General features: G+C 44.2%; 3 protein-coding genes across 4 annotated transcripts in view; 2 read left to right on the forward strand and 1 right to left on the reverse strand.

Moving 5' to 3' along the window:
- LOC138979717 (uncharacterized) overlaps window positions 1-19,583 on the reverse strand; it is a 141,960-nt gene that overhangs the window by 50,314 nt on the left and 72,063 nt on the right. The gene's annotated exons all lie outside the window — the stretch shown is intronic.
- Window positions 3,648-10,306, forward strand: LOC138979715 (uncharacterized). The gene is made up of 3 exons (XM_070352448.1): window positions 3,648-3,862; window positions 4,721-4,953; window positions 8,965-10,306. The coding sequence occupies exons 2-3, from the start codon at window positions 4,734-4,736 to the stop codon at window positions 9,504-9,506; spliced, it is 762 nt and encodes a 253-aa protein (XP_070208549.1). The 5' UTR covers window positions 3,648-3,862; window positions 4,721-4,733; the 3' UTR covers window positions 9,507-10,306.
- On the forward strand, window positions 5,210-6,863 carry LOC138980662 (uncharacterized). The gene is made up of 2 exons (XM_070353570.1): window positions 5,210-5,672; window positions 5,724-6,863. The coding sequence occupies exons 1-2, from the start codon at window positions 5,316-5,318 to the stop codon at window positions 6,861-6,863; spliced, it is 1,497 nt and encodes a 498-aa protein (XP_070209671.1). The 5' UTR covers window positions 5,210-5,315.

Here is a 19,583-nt window from a genome sequence, read left to right on the forward strand (position 1 = left end):
ACAAACTTCGACTCAGGTGAGTACTCGTTTATGTTTTGAATTCCACTTCTCGTAGTTTACCGAAACTACGTGATTTGTGAGATTTTAAAGTTGGTTGATTAAAGATTATAATTCAAACAAAGGAATAATCAAAGTCACACTAAAGTGAAATGTCAAACATTTATTCTCAAAGGACAACATGAGAATAGTGAACACCTGTCTTGGCTTTTACACCAAACATACATTGTTTGAAACAACCATGTATTAAAAAAAATAAGTGATGCATTTATTCTCCATTCATTATAGGAATTGCAATTTCTTCATAACCAAAGAAACAATAAACACTAGAACACATTTGAAAACAATGGATCAATTGTCCACAAAACCATTTGCATTTTCTCTTACATGGAGCCAGGGAGATAATTGTCTCTAGATCTCCATTTGTTAGCTCCCTTGTCTTGAATTTTTAACTTTCCCAATGCAAATTATCAGAATGTAATCAAAGTTAGATTACTGAGCTGGAAGTTTTTTATTTTTCAAAACTTTCGCATAATAGTTTAAGATAGTGTTTGATTTATCTTTACTTTCCAGTGGTTTGTTATAGAACTTTTTGAAAGTGGATACATTTGACCAGCCTGCCACTTTCAAAATATCTTGAACAGCAACACCCGACTTGAACATTGCTGAAGATGATGCGCCCCGAAAGCTGTGGGGTGCAAAATTTGTAATTCCTGCGCGTATGAGTACAGTTTTTAGCCACCTAGCTATGGTGTCTTTCGCCGCTGGTCCATGTGGCTGTTGGTAACACAAAAGTAACTGGTCAGTCTCATCACTCTCACATCTGAATTCTACAGTACTATTAATGTACTGTCGAAGACAAGTCACCACACACAAAGTTTTGTCTTCTGTATAAAACGGTAACTGCAAAGGTTTTGGATGAAAACCAGGTCTAGACTGCTTCAACTTTTCAGTTATGTAAATTGTACATCCATCATCATGAAAACAAATATTTCTCAACCTGATCAAATGAATTGTCTGCACTCTGTGGGCAGTAATTAACAACAACAAGGAACACAATTTTAAAGTCAAATCCTTCAATGAAAGTTCAGAATTTTCACCCATGTTTCTGAAAAACTGCAAAACTTTATCTACATCCCAAGTTTCATTGTATCTTGGTTGTGGTGTACGCAGTTCAAAGATTCCCTTTAGAAATCGAATTACTAAAGGGTGACATCCTACTGTTTTATTGTCTGGTAGAATAACCACTGCAGATAGTGCACTCCTTGCAGTGTATATAGCACTGTATCCTAAGCCATCTTCATACAGCTTAGTCAAGAACTGTAACACCTCATCTATAGTCGGACGAAGGGGATCACACTGCACACAAAACTTGCTCCATCTGCTGAGGTAGGAGGCATACTGCTGTCTGGTTGAAGGTCGCCACGATGCCCAGATAACTTGGAAAGTCTCACCTTGAACTCCTCTTGCTTCGAGGGATTTCCTGATAAGCAACAAGCCAGAAGTTGCAGAGTCCTGTGGAGCGGATGCACATCTTGCGTATGTGGTAGATGGATGGTAAGCTTTCCCTTTGGAAGAAGAACAGGCTCTTGTGTCAGCATTTTCAACATCTGGGGGTACCATACTGCCGTAGGCCACTTTGGAACGATCAAGATTCCTTCCGCTCTGTCGCGCTGCCATTTGTTGAGCACTTTCTGCAGCAAGCTGAAAGGCGGAAAGGCATATATTAACCATTTTGACCAATCTTGGGTAAAGGCATCAATGGCCAAGGCTTCTGGGTCTGGTATCCAGGACACGAATGGTTTCATCTGAAAATTTAATCGTGATGCAAATAGATCGATGTCTGGCTTCAGCAGACGATCTTTTAATTTGCAGAAAATATCATGATTCAATTTCCACTCAGTACGATCATTGAATTGTCTTGACAAAACGTCAGCTTCTGTATTCAGTATTCCTGGGATATGTGAAATTGATATCCAAATACCATTTTCCTTGCACCACATCCAAATTTGTTTTGCAACGTTATTGCAATTTGGAGAACGCGATCCTCCCATATTGGATATATAGGAGACTGCACATGTGTTGTCTGTCAAGACTTTTACATGTTTTCCTGTGATCATTTCTTTGAAACTTTTCAAAGCGTACAAAATTGCCATCATTTCTAGAACATTGATGTGCAAATTCATTTCTGTTTTGGACCATCGCCCTCCAGTCTTAATTTGACCACAAACAGCTCCCCAACCACCTGAACTTGCAGCATCCGTCTGGATTTCAACTTCAGGATTAGTTTTTTCAATGGGGAAAAAAGATGAATCTAAATTTTCAATCCACCAGTCTAGTTCTTCTGTTGTCTTATCTGTCAAGCTTGTCAGCGATTCAAAATTTCCTGCAGAAAATTTTAACGATGTGGATTTCAGTCTGTCTAAACTCCTATAAAACAGTGGGCCCCACTGAACAGCTGGAAAAGTTGCTACCAACTGGCCTATAACTTGTGCCAGTTCTCTTATGGTCACCCTCTTCTTTCTTTTGAGTTCTGAACATGCGAGCACAACTTTTTGCTTTCTTTCCAGGGGTAAAGTAACTGTCATATGTCAGGGTTTGAGGACTGATTTCTCTGTGTGGATAATAAATCCCAGTGAATCGAGTAATTTCACTGTCTTTGACACATTCTCTGCACACTCTTCAAAAGAATTACCTTGCAGATAACTATCATCAATAAAGGAAGTGGATAAATATCCCTGTGATCTGAGTGTGGCATAGACTGGTTTCATTAACTTTGTGAAATAACGAGGGCAGTTACTTAGTCCATTTGGGAAGCAGGTATACTGATAAAGTTTGTTTCTCCACATGAATTTGAGGTATTTCCTGCATTCTGCTTTTATTGGTACAGAGTAGTATGCATGTCTGAGATCCACTGAAGCCATGTAGCAGCCTCTTATCATCATTTGAGTTGCTGACGTAAGATTGTCCATCTTAAAGTGCTCATATTGTACTGAATCATTAAACTTTTTTAGATTCAAAATGAGACGGTAGGAGCCATCAGGTTTTGGGACCATGAAAACAGGGGAGATAATTTCATCTTCCTGATGCACCGATTTTTCAATAACTCCCAAGGATAACAGTTTTTCAATTTCCGAATCCATTTTTGTCCATAGATTTCCTTGTACTTGATTTTTCAAGTAAGAAAGATTTTCAGAATTTAAGTCAGAAAACTCATCTATTGGAATATGAGCACCGCACACCATGTCAAGAATAAATGGGTCTGATGTTATTTCTTCCCATTTTTGAACAAACTTTTTCCGTCTACCTGCTTCAAAAGGGCGGTTAGGTATTGTATCTTTACTTACAGATTTTGGCAGAGAAGGTAGTGGAGCTACTGCTGGCCTTGTTGCCACTCGGTTCGTCCGCTGCCGCGGTAGTTCGTTCTGCCCCGTGCACGGTAAGGTCCTCTCCCTCTCATTCTGCCTCTTGGTGTCCAGGTTCTTCCTGCACCTCTTGGCCTCCAATTCCAATCGTTTTTTGCAAAGGGGTTGTTTTGTGGAGAAAAAAAACTTTTGACCTTTTACTCCACTTGACTGACTGAGACCCAGGCCCATTCTAGCTGCTGTATCAATGTTTACACATGCAGCTTTCAGGTCATTGCCAAACAAATACATTTCGGCCTTAGCCATAAATGAGTTTATGATAAAGCGAAAGCAACCTGCAATTGAGCCGTTTGAGAAGGGCTTAAGCAAACAAGTCATTCTCAAACGGCTTATCGCTATTCAGTTGGCGTTCTATTCCATTCGACCTACATTTCCGAGAACAACAGTCAACAGAAGCTGAAGGAAAAAAGACGACCAAGGATCCGCAAGCGACGATCACGGTTTCAATTTTACTCTCTTTTTACTCCTTAGTAGTCTTAAGTTTGTTAGGTGAAAGAATCGTGAATTTTGTCAGTAGATTAATGACTTTAACTTAATCGATCGGAAGCATGGGTCGACAGAAGACCGGTTTCCTTTGTTCCCGGGGTGGCAGAACGGGTGGCTGGCACTAACGATTAAAAGCCACAGCGCTGGAAGTGATCTTGCGCTGGAGTTGATATCGCCTATCGCTACACTAGAGGAACTCTTTAATCTGCTACCCATAGTTGGGGACAGTGCTGCCGTCGGGCAACGTTATCGAACTTATTCCTCCTGAATGTCGTAATGAGCTAAAAATAGCAGTAAGCTTCTAGCAGCATTACACTGGGGCTGGGGGCACGCGCGTGATGAGTCATGCGACCTACTTTGGACAAGTAGAGAATCGGGGTGCTTTAGAGTGGGAGTTTCACCCCAAAACTGACAAGCTTACCTGCCCAAGTTCGAACGAGAAATTCGGAAGTAATCAATTCCATCGTATATTCATCGAAGATGAAAGTAGCTTGTCCATTTCACGCTTGTGATTCTCTCGGGTGCCAGGAGATAAGGTTCCGTTACTCTTGCTTACCCCATAACACATGCGTATGCATGCATAAAGTGCGATTACTTCCCTTTGCTTATTGGATGTTGAATATCCTATTATTTCGCTAGTAGTAGCATGGAGCCACTAGCTTTGGAGGCAAATGTTAGCAATACTAGTGGCGTAGCACTAACAAAGAGTAGAAGTTCACCCAACAGCAAGAATAACAAGCAAGCCGAGTATGCAGGGCAACAACTGATAACAATGTTAATAATCATATACTAATTGTCTAACTGTTACTTAGTTGATCAGGTAACATGTCCGGGAGAGGCCGACCTCGTAGAGCAACCCAGGGGAAGAGACCGGCAAGGCTGCAGGAGGAGCTGCCTAGGCCGAGGGAGGCTGGGAACAAAAGACAGCGCCGAACAGGGGCCGCAGCTGCGTCTTCCCACGTGCCCAGCAGTGACAGTGACAGCCAGGGGGCCTGGTTTGAGGAGGCGGAGCACGCCAGCAGACAAGAACCTCAACAACAGCAAGGTACTGATGCGGACTTCTTTAACAGGTTAAATTCCCTGGAGGAGGCGGCCAATCAGGCTAGACAAGATTCAGAAGCCAGGATTAGGGCGTTAGAGCTGGCTTTAGCAAGTCAGTCTGCAAGTCAAAAGGGGCAAGCCTTAGACCCCCTCTCCATCACGGTTCCCCCAGAGATTAGGCAAAGAATTGTCCTAAACAAATTCGTGGACCTGCACGTTTTGTCGGCAAAGTCATTCTTGGACAAGCCGGAGGAAAAGGCTTTAGCTTTTGTTCAGGATGAGCAAGGACGGTTGGTCCCGAGGCTGGAAAAGCGAAGTAAGGGAGACCTCACAATCGACCAGTGGTCTTCCGCCTTCAATGTTTTGATGAGCGTATACCTAGTGCGACACCCCCAACAGCTTCAAGAGATGCTTGCTTACGCGGAACTGATAAGGGGTGCAGCGAGGGACAACCCGGGTAACGGTTGGGTACTTTATGACCAGCAATTCAGGTCCCGTCTGGAGGCTGACCCCACAAGGCCCTGGGGGATGATTGACAATCAACTTTGGCTGCAGCTATTCTGCAAACCAGCTGTGTCGATTTCCCCTAGTAAACACGGTCCAGCAACGGAGCGAAAGAGCACCACGCAGGGCACAACAAGCCAGAGGGGAGTGTGTCGCTACCACAACAGACGGGGGGGGGGGGGTGCCAAAGAGAAGCTTGCCAGTACGCTCACAAGTGTGTAGGCTGCAACTCAACATCTCATGGTCTCAGTGCCTGCACAGAGAAGATAGGACAGGGGCAAAGCGCTGAAAAGGGGGGATCAGGCGCTGGGCAGGCCTTTCACTTTAGTAACGGTCAAAAGTAGCTGCGAGGCGGTTGACACCCCTCCAAGTCAGGGCTTAGATGGCTTAGCCACTTCGCCCATCTGCCTGGCGAAGCTAGTTCATACATTAGAACAGTACCCTAATCAAGCTGACGCCCAGGTTCTTAGGGAAGGTTTTAGCCAGGGTTTTAAGATACCATATCAGGGAGAAAGAAAGCCGAGGTTAGCAAAAAATCACGGTTCAGCACGTAGGCAGCCGCAAATAGTGCTGAAAAAATTGTTTGAGGAGATCAGGCTAGGTAGGGTAGCCGGACCGTTTTTGGTTCCACCCATCAAAGACTTGATTGTCTCCCCTGTGGGTTTGGTGGAAAAGTCAACGCCAGGCGAACACAGACTGATATTTGATCTTTCATACCCCCATGAGGATAGTTCTGTTAACGGAGGTATACCAGCTGAGCTATGCGCCGTGCAATACACAAGTTTTGATGCAGTCACATGTATGGTTAAAAAACTAGGCCAGGGCTCCCATTTGGTAAAAGTGGATATCAAGTCTGCATTCAGACTCCTTCCTTTACACCCTTTAGATTTTGGATTGATGGGTATGCTGGTCGAAGGCATGTTCTTTGTTGACAAGGCGCTGCCATTTGGATGTTCTATCTCGTGCTCTCTTTTTGAGAAATTTAGTACTTTTTTAGAGTGGTGCGTGAAACAAGCAAGCTTCTCTTGTGATGTAATCCACTACTTGGATGATTTTTGTGGGGGTGGTGCTTCAAGCGAACAAGCTCAAGCAATGTTGGACAGTATGCTCTCAACTTTTTGCGATTTAGGAGTCCCTATTGCCGCAGACAAAGTAGAGGGCCCCACCACATGTCTCAAGTTCTTAGGACTGATAGTCGATACTGTTGCCTTACAGGTTCGAATCCCACAAGATAAACTTATGGAACTTAAAAGACAGGTGTCAGAATTTTTGTGCAAGCATAAGGTAACATTGCGCCAGTTACAGTCGTTGATTGGAAAACTGAATTTTGCTTGTAGAGCAGTGGTCCCTGGTAGAGCCTTTTGTAGAAGACTAATTATTATTATGAACATGACGCAACCAGAGGGGTAAAGAGGCCGTTCCATCACATCCGAATCACGGCGGCCATGAGAGAAGATTTGAAGGTATGGCGCTCATTTTTGGAAACACACAATGGCATCAGCATTATGTTAGAGGAGGTATGGGTGGACAGCTCCCACCTCAATCTCTTTACTGACGCAGCTGGAGGTATTGGTTTTGGAGCCTTTTTTGGTGGCCACTGGGCTTGTGGGTCCTGACCAGCGGGGTGGCAGGAAAACGATCCGGACATCACCTTTAAGGAACTTTTCCCGATTGTTCTGGCCGTCCACCTCTGGGGAAAGGAACTAGAAAACCAAAAGGTCTTATTCCATTGCGATAACATGGCCGTTGTCCATATCATTAACCGGCAGACAACCCGCTCACCCCCATCAATGGGTCTGGTGAGAGCATTGGTGGGAGCTTGCCTCAGACATAACGTGCTGTGTAGAGCAAAGCACATTCCAGGAACCAAAAATGCGGTGGCTGATGCGCTTTTCCGTTTGCAGTTCCAACGATTCAGGGCCCTATGCCCGGGCGCCGACACTCAACCGGCAGAGATCCCCAGAGCCTTGCTGCAGCAACTTCAGCGGAAGTAAAACGACTTGTGTCAGCCGCCTTTGCACCAGCGACGCAGGCAGCATACAAGCAGGGCATATGCATGTTTGAAGAATTCCGATTCTCCCACGGCCTGGGATCGAACTGGCCAGCTTCACCGCAACAGGTCGTGGGATTTGCCGCCCACCTGTCGCTAGCCGGAAAAGCGCACACCACCGCCCGCACTTATATCGCGGGTATTGGGGCTAAGCATAAGTTAAATGGATGGTGTGATCCCGCAGACAACTTCTTGTTAAAAAAGCTACTTCAGGGTATGACCAAGCTGGATAGGCGCCAGGACCTGAGAAAGCCTATCACATTACAGAGGCTTAAGCAGCTAATTGGCATATTACCTGTGGTCTGTGCCAATGTTTTTGAGGAGAAGTTGTTCACTGCAGCGTATAGTGTCGCATTCTTTGGGTTCCTTCGCGTCAGCGAGGTTGTGGGTCAGGGTGACACCCTAAAAGGTGCTAGAGCTGGAATTGGTTACGCAGACGTAGTGATGGGAAAGAACTTAAAGATCAGGATCAGGGGCTCAAAAACCGACCAAGCAATGAGAGGGGAGCAGGTATGCATGCGCCGGGCGGAGAGGCATCCGGAAGCCTGCCCAGTGTTGGCCATGCAGGCATATCTACAAGTCAGACCCAGCGGGTCAGGGCCGCTCTTCAAGCATTTTGATGGCGCGCCACTAAGCCGCTACCAGTTCCAGGCCATTCTGAAAAGGGGGGCGAAGGCACTGGGCTGGGAGGTGAACAGATTCACCTCCCACTCATTCCGCATCGGGGCAGCCACCACAGCAGCTATGAATGGCACTCCGGTGAGGCGCATAATGGCACTAGGGCGATGGGAGTCTCAGGCAGTTGAGAAGTATGTCCGCACTAACCAAGTTTGAGGAATGTCCTGGGCGGATTGGTTTACACCTCCGCCACAGGGAACGTGTTCTAGTCAGGTAAATAACTGTTCTTGTGGCCCGGGCGGATTGGTTTACACCTCCGCCACGGGGAATGTGTTCTAGTCAGGTAAATAACTGTTCTTGTGGCCTGGGCGGATTGGTTTACACCTCCGCCACAGGGAACGTGTTCTAGTCTGGTAAATAGGGGGGGGGGGGGGGGGGGGCTGGGCGGATTGGTTTACACCTCCGCCACAGAGCATGTGTTCTTGTCAGGTAAGCAATTTTTCTTGTGGCTTTGGCGGATTGGTTTACACCTCCGCCACAGGGAATGTGTTGTAGTCAGGTAAATAATTTTGCATGTGGCCTGGGCGGATTGGTTTACACCTCCGCCGCAGGACATGTGTTCTAGTCAGGTAAATAATTTTGCATGTGGCCTGGGCGGATTGGTTTACACCTCCGCCACAGGGAATGCGTGTTCTAGTCAGGGGTAAATGTTTTTACTTGAGGGCCCGGGCGGATTGGTTTACACCTCCGCAACAGGGAAGGCGTTCTGGCAACAACAGTAGTTGGGCAGTGAATTGACTTTCATATACATTAAAGGAGGTCCTTAAAAATGTTTCATATAAGTTTCAGGAATCATGTTGGTGGGCTCCAGCCTAATCACTAGGCTGCAACAACACCTGGACAGGTCGCGGCAAGACCTGCGATCACCATTGCCGGTACTACTCGCGGGGCAGCCAGGCCTTGGGTTTCCCCAGGCCCGCAACAAGCTGCTCAGCACCATCCGAGGAACCCCACCGCATTACCTGGTGCTGCATGTGGGCGCGAACGACATCGCCCGGGTGGACCAAAAACAGTGGCTACAGGAGCTTGAGGAACTTGTCTGTTTCATCAGGGCGTATTATCCGGCGACGATATTGGTGTGGTCGGACATGCTACCCCGCTTGGCATGGCGGCATGCCCACACCCTGCAAGGCGCGGAAAACTCGCGCCGAAGGCTCAATCGGAGGGCCAGGGGCCGAATCCTGAAAGAGAACGGCAAAGTCATATACCACCAGAACATTGGCATGGACTGCCTCCTCCCTGATGGTGTCCACCTCAACCATAGGGGAAACGAACTCTTCAAAGAAAACTTAGAGCAGCAACTCGCTAACATGGTCTTAAATTAGACGTTAGAAGTGCCTAGTATACGGATTGGCGGAACACCTAATACATAGCTGTTAGTGGCGGGAGATAAGCATGGCAGAGGGGGACACTGCATTCGGCTGTATTTTGGTAGATTGTTACTGGACTTACGCAGGGTCCACGGGTGAGCCCAAGCGAACCACGGGATGTGGCAAGCGTAACCACGGGATGGGATATCCCGTGGCCGGTTCTGGACCCTGCTCCCTCCAGATCTGGGGCTGGTAGCAAAGCCCCGCAAAACAGCAGCATGGGTGCCAGAAAGCAAGCACATGGTAATGGTTTCACACCCCGACCATGCTGACTCAGGGGCAAATGAAGGTTTGCAGTGGATCTCAGACCCGTTGTTGCCAGTTAAACCAGGCCCAGCTTTTGGAGGGATGGAATTTCACAATAAAGCAGTTACCCCCCCTTAGCCATGCTTATCTTCCGCCAATCCGTGCCCATTTTATGCCAAAACCTTTACCTATGTTGATTTATCAGTCCAGTAAAATTGAACTTGACTGATCATAAGGCTTGTGTTTCATTGATTATCTCCCTTTAGCATGATGGGGGATATTTGTGTTGCATGGTTGTTAGTCTTGTCATAAATACATTTCGGCCTTAGCCATAAATGAGTTTATGATAAAGCGAAAGCAACCTGCAATTGAGCCGTTTGAGAAGGGCTTAAGCAAACAAGTCATTCTCAAACGGCTTATCGCTATTCAGTTGGCGTTCTATTCCATTCGACCTACATTTCCGAGAACAACAGTCAACAGAAGCTGAAGGAAAAAACCCACCCTCCATCCCCACCTTTGAGCATTTGAGATTTTCCCCCTTCTGTCGATTGACAGATCATGGTTTGTTTTCTGTACAAGTGCAATAGAATCTGCTACACCTTTCACGAGTCCCCGAATTTCGGGTGATTCACTTTTCAGTATGGTTTGCCATATGTTTGTGAGTGCATAGGTCGCTGTACACATTGTTTTCTGATACTGCTGTAGTTTCAAATCTGCACCTCTTGTTGCACGGTCAAGTATTGACCATATCTCCGGATTGACCTTTGGAACAACAACCTTCAAGTTTTTAGGTCTGGCATACTTGTTCATTTTTTCTTTCATTTTTTCTTCTGAAATTTGACCTTTTGCCATGGTCTCATCAACCAGCTTCGCGATACCTTCCGGTATTTCTGGTGCAAGCTTTTCAGCATTGTCGAACTCTTGTTCTATTTCTGCCATTTCAGTGTCAGAATTACTAGTGCCACAAGTTTGACCACAAGTTTCACCTTCGTTCACTCTGATCATCGATTCTATTTGATCATCATAATCTTCGAACGAATCAGATTCGTCTCCAGACTCTTGTGACTCTGCTTTTCGCTTTTGTCTTTGTGTCATCTTCGAACCATGATCATCAGGCGATTCGCCTTCGGTCTGGCCTTGTCCCTGACCTAGCAGCGCTAGGATACGGTCGTTTTGTTTTTTCATGTTATTCCAATCGCTGATTGGAATGGTCACTGCCTCTAACCGAGGTTTTTTCTTATTCTTTTTCTTCCCTTCTTTTTCGTTTGACACATGTTTGTCCTTTTGACTTGAACAAGGCAAGTCTAACAATTGATCCACTTCATCCGCGTGGATTTGGACTTCAAGCACTGATTCAGTGCTGTCCATTGTTCGAACAAATTCTAAGCATTTGCGACAACAAATAAGGAAAATACACTTACCGCAGGTCAAAACAAATGGTTAACCGAAGGAATAAATCAGTCAAGTTAGGAAAAAAGGACCATAAAAGGAAGGATTAACCTGATAAAGTAAGACCGGTTTTGGAGAAGCTGCTATGGCGGCCGGAAGTCGTACGGGAATGGCGTGTTTCCGGCGGTGTGCGCATCTCACAAATCACGTAGTTTCGGTAAACTACGAGAAGTGGAATTTGACTTTACATACCCTATAGATTACATTTCCGTCATAAAAGTTTACAGGAACAGACATTTACAGGTACTCTTTTTGGCAAGTAGACTATTACCCCTGAGCCATTGTGAACCCGTGTGATCCAGTTTCGCTTTTTCACAATGCAGTCGTCAGTTAGTAATTTGAATGTGACTCGCTGTGAGCTTATCTGCAATAGCACGTTATAATGTACCTCTGACTATGCACGAAACAAACGGCAGGTGCGGATTAGGGGGGGGGGGTTACAGGGGTTTCCGGACCCCCCCCCCCCGGCTGTAAAAAAAATTAAAAAAATTAATACTAAAACTTTAAAAGAAATAATGAGTGGCTGCTGACATCAGTTGATCATGTTTAAAATCAAGGATAAGCCATAAATTGTTCATAAAGTAGCTAAAACTCTTCAGCCAATTTACCCGCAAGGGGTCTACCCCTGGACCTCAGGTTGTAAACCCCCCTCCCCCCCCCCCCCACCCTCTGGCTTAACTGCTCCGCCCCTGACTGTGGTTCACAAGAACTCTAGCGATGGCTTTTGACTGTTCAGAGGAACTGGCGATAGGCATAAACCGTCGTCTGCTACGACCCTTGCGTGACCCTGCTTCCGGGCGTTTCTTTTTTCAAACTTTCAAAACTTCGAATTGTACTGATCTTGTCTTGATGAAAAAAGAATTCTTTTATGATTTAAAGGCACAGTGCAGCTCACAGCCTTCGTTTTGCGTTTTTGTTGCAGCTGAGTGCATTTACAGTTCAAAAATCCTCCTATGGTAGTAAAACAAACCCAAAACTACCCAACGACGACATCTGTGAAGCTCGACAGTTTCTTGTTCACGCGAGTGCATAAATTAACCTGTGTTTGGTCGGAGTTCGATTCAACTTGAGTGATTCCGGCCTCCATTTTGTTTTACATAAACTCACGATGACGTCTGACATAGTTTGCTTTAGTGATGTGTCTTTTTGTGCATGATGTGGTAATCTACCTAGATCCAAAAATAGGCCAAGACCAGCCGGGTCCGAGTACGAAATTAATTCGTAAAAAAATCGCAGTTCTTGACTCTTTGGGTGCAAGTCAATGAAACTTGGTAGTTCTTCTAACGGATAGCTGCCTGAGGTATGACTAAAAGCCCCAGGGGCTCCGTGCACCTGGATTTGACAAGTTCAGTACCTTTAAGAATGTTTGTGTAACAAGCTGTCAATTTATTATTTAGATTTTAAAAGTTAGGTCTGGCGCCAAAACGCACCACGGTCCGATTGTCTATTCAGTATTGCGACAATCTGCAAAATTAATTCTTTGAAAATTGCTCGCTCTTTACGTAGGGCACCTACGATGTTCCCGTTTGGTGAGCGTTCAAATGGAAGGGTGTTTGTACTGTGTGTAAAAGCCTGACAGTATCTGTGATGGTTTACGGGAGGCGCACTGTGCCTTTAAAGGTACTGAACTCGTCAAATCCAGGTGACTTGTTTTAATCTCAGTCAGTGTTCAAACTGGGTCAAAGCTTTCGCTGTCTTAGTCACTAGCTCAGTGCAGCGCGACTGGTTGTGGTTAGCCGTGCTCTCTCAAGACTGAAAAACACTTGTGTGCTCTGGCAGTTTATTGTTGTTGTTGTTGTTGTTGTTGTTGTTGTTGTTGTTGTTGTTGTTGTTTGTTGTTGTTGTTGTTAAAAGTAATATTGCCTCAAAGATTAGCAGATACCTTGTGAAAAATTAATAGCACTTACGTCGTACATATATATCTATATCTATATCTATATCTTTCAATTGTTTCTTTCACTAATTCTGATGTTTTATAATGTGGTCACCGTGAAAGTTGCATCGCCTTTAAAGCGATCCAATTGAATAAAGCAGAAAACTTCTTCTTTACCAAGTCCTGTGTTGAACAGCAGTGAAAAGTTGACCGCTTTTCCTGTTTAACCTTTTCAAAATTAGATCTAATTTGTTCGCGTATCCATTTCTGGATCTGCAGGCTGGTACAGAGTTACCTCCCTTTAGGCTTTTTCAAATTTCCCTTGTTTTAACCTAATTTCTTGGTTAAAACTTGTCTAAATTTCTAAATTCTTTCTTAATAAATATCAATTCTACACTTTGGCCTTAAATCAAAGTGTTTCCCTTCACAGATATCCTCTTTGGGTTCTCAGATGAGGGTAGTCTCCCATGCCAACAGAAGCTACCATTCAGAGAATGGTTTGCTTCTTAGTTGGATACCATGGGTTGACAACTCTCGCCATCAGTACCACTTGACCACTGATGAGACACAATAGTGTCGAAACACGTGTCTGGTCTAGGTACAAATACAATGGTCCTCCTCAGGACTAGATTACCTTGCGATACGTCCCCCACAAAGGGACTTTGCTCTGTAAATCTCGGTCCCCCTTGAGGAGGGTCTGATGCTCCCAATAGGCTGTCTGTGAAGGGATACTTATTTCTCTCTCTTTCTCTGCTAAGAGATTTTAACAAATCTCGGAAGAAAGTCTCTGCTGACTTTCAATTGTTTCTTTCACTATTTCTGATGTTTTATAATGTGGTCACCGTGAAAGTTGCATCGCCTTTAAAGCGATCCAATTGAATAAAGCAGAAAACTTCTTCTTTACCAAGTCCTGTGTTGAGCAGCAGTGAAAAGTTGACCGCTTTTCCTGTTTAACCTTTTCAAAATTAGATCTAATTTGTTCGCGTATCCATTTCTGGATCTGCAGGCTGGTACAGAGTTACCTCCCTTTAGGCTTTTTCAAATTTCCCTTGTTTTAACCTAATTTCTTGGTTAAAACTTGTCTAAATTTCTAAATTCTTTCTTAATAAATATCAATTCTACACTTTGGCCTTAAATCAAAGTGTTTCCCTTCACAGATATCCTCTTGGGGTTGTCAGATGAGGGTAGTCTCCCATGCCAACAGAAGCTACCATTCAGAGAATGGTTTGCTTCTTAGTTGGATACCATGGGTTGACAACTCTCGCCATCGGTACCACTTGACCACTGATGAGACACAATAGTGTCGAAACACGTGTCTGGTCTAGGTACAAATACAATGGTCCTCCTCAGGACTAGATTACCTTGCGATACGTCCCCCACAAAGGGACTTTGCTCTGTAAATCTCGGTCCCCCTTGAGGAGGGTCTGATGCTCCCAATAGGCTGTCTGTGAAGGGATACTTATTTCTCTCTCTTTCTCTGCTAAGAGATTTTAACAAATCTCGGAAGAAAGTCTCTGCTGACTTTCAATTGTTTCTTTCACTAATTCTGATGTTTTATAATGTGGTCACCGTGAAAGTTGCATCGCCTTTAAAGCGATCCAATTGAATAAAGCAGAAAACTTCTTCTTTACCAAGTCCTGTGTTGAACAGCAGTGAAAAGTTGACCGCTTTTCCTGTTTAACCTTTTCAAAATTAGATCTAATTTGTTCGCGTATCCATTTCTGGATCTGCAGGCTGGTACAGAGTTACCTCCCTTTAGGCTTTTTCAAATTTCCCTTGTTTTAACCTAATTTCTTGGTTAAAACTTGTCTAAATTTCTAAATTCTTTCTTAATAAATATCAATTCTACACTTTGGCCTTAAATCAAAGTGTTTCCCTTCACAGATATCCTCTTGGGGTTGTCAGATGAGGGTAGTCTCCCATGCCAACAGAAGCTACCATTCAGAGAATGGTTTGCTTCTTAGTTGGATACCATGGGTTGACAACTCTCGCCATCAGTACCACTTGACCACTGATGAGACACAATAGTGTCGAAACACGTGTCTGGTCTAGGTACAAATACAATGGTCCTCCTCAGGACTAGATTACCTTGCGATACGTCCCCCACAAAGGGACTTTGCTCTGTAAATCTCGGTCCCCCTTGAGGAGGGTCTGATGCTCCCAATAGGCTGTCTGTGAAGGGATACTTATTTCTCTCTCTTTCTCTGCTAAGAGATTTTAACAAATCTCGGAAGAAAGTCTCTGCTGACTTTCAATTGTTTCTTTCACTAATTCTGATGTTTTATAATGTGGTCACCGTGAAAGTTGCATCGCCTTTAAAGCGATCCAATTGAATAAAGCAGAAAACTTCTTCTTTACCAAGTCCTGTGTTGAACAGCAGTGAAAAGTTGACCGCTTTTCCTGTTTAACCTTTTCAAAATTAGATCTAATTTGTTCGCGTATCCATTTCTGGATCTGCAGGCTGGTACAGAGTTACCTCCCTTTAGGCTTTTTCAAATTTCCCTTGTTTTAACCTAATTTCTTGGTTAAAACTTGTCTAAATTTCTAAATTCTTTCTTAATAAATATCAATTCTACACTTTGGCCTTAAATCAAAGTGTTTCCCTTCACAGATATCCTCTTGGGGTTGTCAGATGAGGGTAGTCTCCCATGCCAACAGAAGCTACCATTCAGAGAATGGTTTGCTTCTTAGTTGGATACCATGGGTTGACAACTCTCGCCATCAGTACCACTTGACCACTGATGAGACACAATAGTGTCGAAACACGTGTCTGGTCTAGGTACAAATACAATGGTCCTCCTCAGGACTAGATTACCTTGCGATACGTCCCCCACAAAGGGACTTTGCTCTGTAAATCTCGGTCCCCCTTGAGGAGGGTCTGATGCTCCCAATAGGCTGTCTGTGAAGGGATACTTATTTCTCTCTCTTTCTCTGCTAAGAGATTTTAACAAATCTCGGAAGAAAGTCTCTGCTGACTTTCAATTGTTTCTTTCACTAATTCTGATGTTTTATATATATATATATATATAAAACATCAGAAATTGTGAAAGATTGTTTCTTTCACTAATTCTGATGTTTTATATATATATATATATATATAAAACATCAGAAATTGTGAAAGAAACAATTGAAAGTCAGCAGAGACTTTCTTCCGAGATTTGTTAAAATATATATATATATACACAAACAAATATGGAAAAAATAACCAAAACAAGCCTTCACGTTTTCACCAATATTTCGGCCTCGTGGCCTTCGTCAGGGTGTTCTATTATTAGCTCGCACGATGTTTACAAATATCCTTTGACGCAATGTCTGTCTATGACGTAATTATACATGACGTAATATGTTTTGCGTGCCGGAATTCCAAAAATGAATAAGACAGTAACAAAGCCTAGTTCTAAACAAGTGGATTGTTAAAGATTAGATGATGCAGTGTTGAACACGTACCTGGATGATAACAAGGTGGGTGGGAGACATTGAGGACTTCAAAACGGGCAAGTAAAGGTGAAAGATAGTATGCACATGAACGCTCGTTGCATGACCACTGAGTGCGTTCGCACGTGCTAGCACACACCCCTGCATAATCATCATGTACCCACAGACACACACACACTGACACAGGTACATCCACACACACGCACACACACGCAATCGCGCGCGCGCGCACACACACATACATATTGTTGTATTAACGGGCACATGCAGATTTACATGCCCGCTTATGTGCGTTGACATGTTAATACGTTAGCAAGTAGATTAATTGTTTTTATGTTTTCAACATCCGATGTGGTAAGTTCTGGATCGACGCAAGTAAGTTTCCTTTCTCAATTGATAGGGTTGTCCCTATGGTTGAAAACAATGTATACAAGTTCATCACTGTAAAACACGCGGTTCATGAAAAGTACATATCTTTTACACAGTTGTCAAATTTACTTTCAAAAGTTAAACACGTCCCGGACGTGATCGCAGGAATGTTACATTAACTATCAGGTGTTGTCACATCTGACATTTATTTGGTGACAGTGTTTAGTCCACTTGGAAAGACTGTTTGTAGCTTTCTGATCCAAAACAGTTCCCTCTCGTGCCTGTGTGTAGGGTTGTTGGTGTACACCTGTTCGATGGGTAAACACCGCATGTCCTGCAGTGAGTGTCCAGGTAAACTGAAGTGCATTGTCACATGTGTACCAACATTTTTTTGGATGTGTGACCTATGCAAGTAGAAGCGGGTTTTGAGACTGTTTTTTGTCTCCCCGATATACTGTGCATGGTCACACTTGTTGCAGTACAGCATGTAGATAATGTTGGACGATGTGCAAGACATGCGGTGTCTGACCTCAAAGTGTTCTCTTGTACTGGCACTGGTGAAGGTCTTGGTTTCTGTCAAGTGTTCTTTGCATATGATGCATGTTTTACCACATTTTGCAACACCTGAGTCAGAGTCTACGGTGAGGGCTGGGGGAAGGACAGTAGGCATAATCATATGTTTGAGGCTTTTGGCGTTTCTTTCTCCAACCACTGGCAGTTCAGGTACCGCTTCCTTCATTCGTGTACTTGAGTGCAGTATTTCCTGATTTTCCTTCAACCATTCCCGCAGAGGAGGATTGGCAGGGTTGTGTGTGATAACAAAGGGAACTCTGTTGTTGGTAGACTTCTCTTTGTACGCTAAGGCCTCTGATCGTGGTGTTGCTCCTGCCCTCTCTTTGGCTTCCTCCAGCGTTTTCTTCTTGTATCCACGCAGTCGGAAGGCTTGCTCCAGCTGATGACATTGCTGTGCAAAGTCCTTCTTTTGGGAGCATATACGCCGTGCCCTCAACATCTGGCTGTAGGGGATGTTTTCCTTGCAGTGTCTTGGGTGGCACGACGTATAGTGAAGGTAGTTTCGTTTGTCCGTGGGCTTTGTATGGAGATCTGTCTCTATGTACCCCTCCTGCATTTTGAGCGTGATGTCCAAGAAGGGCATTTCAACCGGCGAAGAACCCATTGTGAATTTGATGGTAGGATGGAATGTGTTGATATGCTTCTGGAAGATCTCAAGTTCTTCTGGTGTGCCAGTCCATAGAAGGAAGATATCATCTATGAATCGCTTCCACGAGCTGGTATGGAGTGGAACTGGGCTTGATTCCAGCATGCGTTCTTCCAGCCATCCCATGAAGAGATTAGCAATTGTCGGAGCCATAGGAGTGCCCATTGCAGTCCCGTGTTCTTGTCTATACAGTTGTCCTTCAAATGTAAACACATTGTTGGAAAGGATGTGCCGAACAACCTGTACAATCGTTGATGCTGGTGGGCTGTTTGGTAAAGGTTTCAGTGTCAAGAAATGACGAAGTGCTGTCTCCATGTCATCATGCGGTATGTTAGTATATAACCCTACGACGTCAATGGTGACAAGGAGTGTTCCTGGGTTGAAGGGACCTTCGGTCGTGTTAAGATCCTGCACAGTTTGCAGCATGTGTGTTGTGTCTTTCACGTGGCTTGGGAGTTGCACGACCAGGTCTTGACATATATATATAGATATATATATCCCATGACCTCCCTTCTTTGTCTCTGTTACTTCAGTATGGGTATATATGTTGTATTTTTATAGCTCAATAAATACATCATGGACTCCAAAAAATATCTGATAGTGCAGATTCCGATTTGGGCAAAGAACTACTTTCCTCCCGACCTTTGACCTCGCGCCGAACATTGTGACACATTTGCATGAAGTTCCAAAATCGTATCGCACGGCTCAGAAAACCATATCAGTTGCACGCAAAAATGAATCTCAGAACTGATCTGATGTATGAGATGCAATAAGCAAACGTTTCTTTCATTATGAAAGCAATGCAGGTCGAAAAAAACGAACATTCAACTTACAAGATAACCAGATGCTAGCGAACCAAAACAAAAACACGAGTACCCTCCCTTGCATCGTTAGCAGACGACTTTTGAGAATCTGTCGGTAGTGTGTTTTGGTGTGCGTCTTCAGTTTCTCTGGCAGTGTCGGTGTGGGAACTGACAGAAGCTAGGGAGCACAGATAATAGAAGCCCTGTCACATAGACTAATCACACAATCAATACACATTTGGCTCATGTTTTAAATGAAAGTTTCGAGTTTGTTAGTCAAACTCAAAGCAACAACACTGTCACTGGTGACATGCGCAGCGAGACTGAGAAGCGTCCTTTACCTGGCACGGTTGGGCTTCGCTATCAAACGTCGGCTGTTTCACGTGTTTTGCGAGCAAGTCTACTCTTTTGCCTGGCTCTGCAGTAAGTCCACATTGGCGATGAAGGTATCCAAGAACTTAACATGTGTGTATTTTTCCGTAATCCAGTCATATTCCTTCAAAATGCAATCAATCGGCGGTGACAGACGTATCGGTCGCGTTTTCCTCACACCCATACCAGTTTAAGTTCATCCATGCAAACACACTCGCAAAACAGTTTATCACGTAGATACATTTCAAATAGGGAGCAAATGGTTA

The sequence above is a fragment of the Littorina saxatilis genome, linkage group LG11, assembly GCF_037325665.1.
Source record: "Littorina saxatilis isolate snail1 linkage group LG11, US_GU_Lsax_2.0, whole genome shotgun sequence".
In the NCBI taxonomy this organism is placed as follows: domain Eukaryota; kingdom Metazoa; phylum Mollusca; class Gastropoda; order Littorinimorpha; family Littorinidae; genus Littorina; species Littorina saxatilis.

What these genes read in the sequence shown, in the direction of transcription:
- LOC138980662 (XM_070353570.1), top strand. Translation starts at nt 5,316, where the DNA reads ATGAGCGTATACCTAGTGCGACACCCCCAACAGCTTCAAGAGATGCTT. An exon ending in CCAGTACGCTCACAAGTGTG is followed by an intron (nt 5,673 to 5,723) that starts TAGGCTGCAACT and finishes CAGAGAAGATAG; the next exon opens with GACAGGGGCAAAGCGCTGAA.
- LOC138979715 (XM_070352448.1), top strand. Translation starts at nt 4,734, where the DNA reads ATGTCCGGGAGAGGCCGACCTCGTAGAGCAACCCAGGGGAAGAGACCG. An exon ending in AGAACCTCAACAACAGCAAG is followed by an intron (nt 4,954 to 8,964) that starts GTACTGATGCGG and finishes GTTTCATATAAG; the next exon opens with TTTCAGGAATCATGTTGGTG.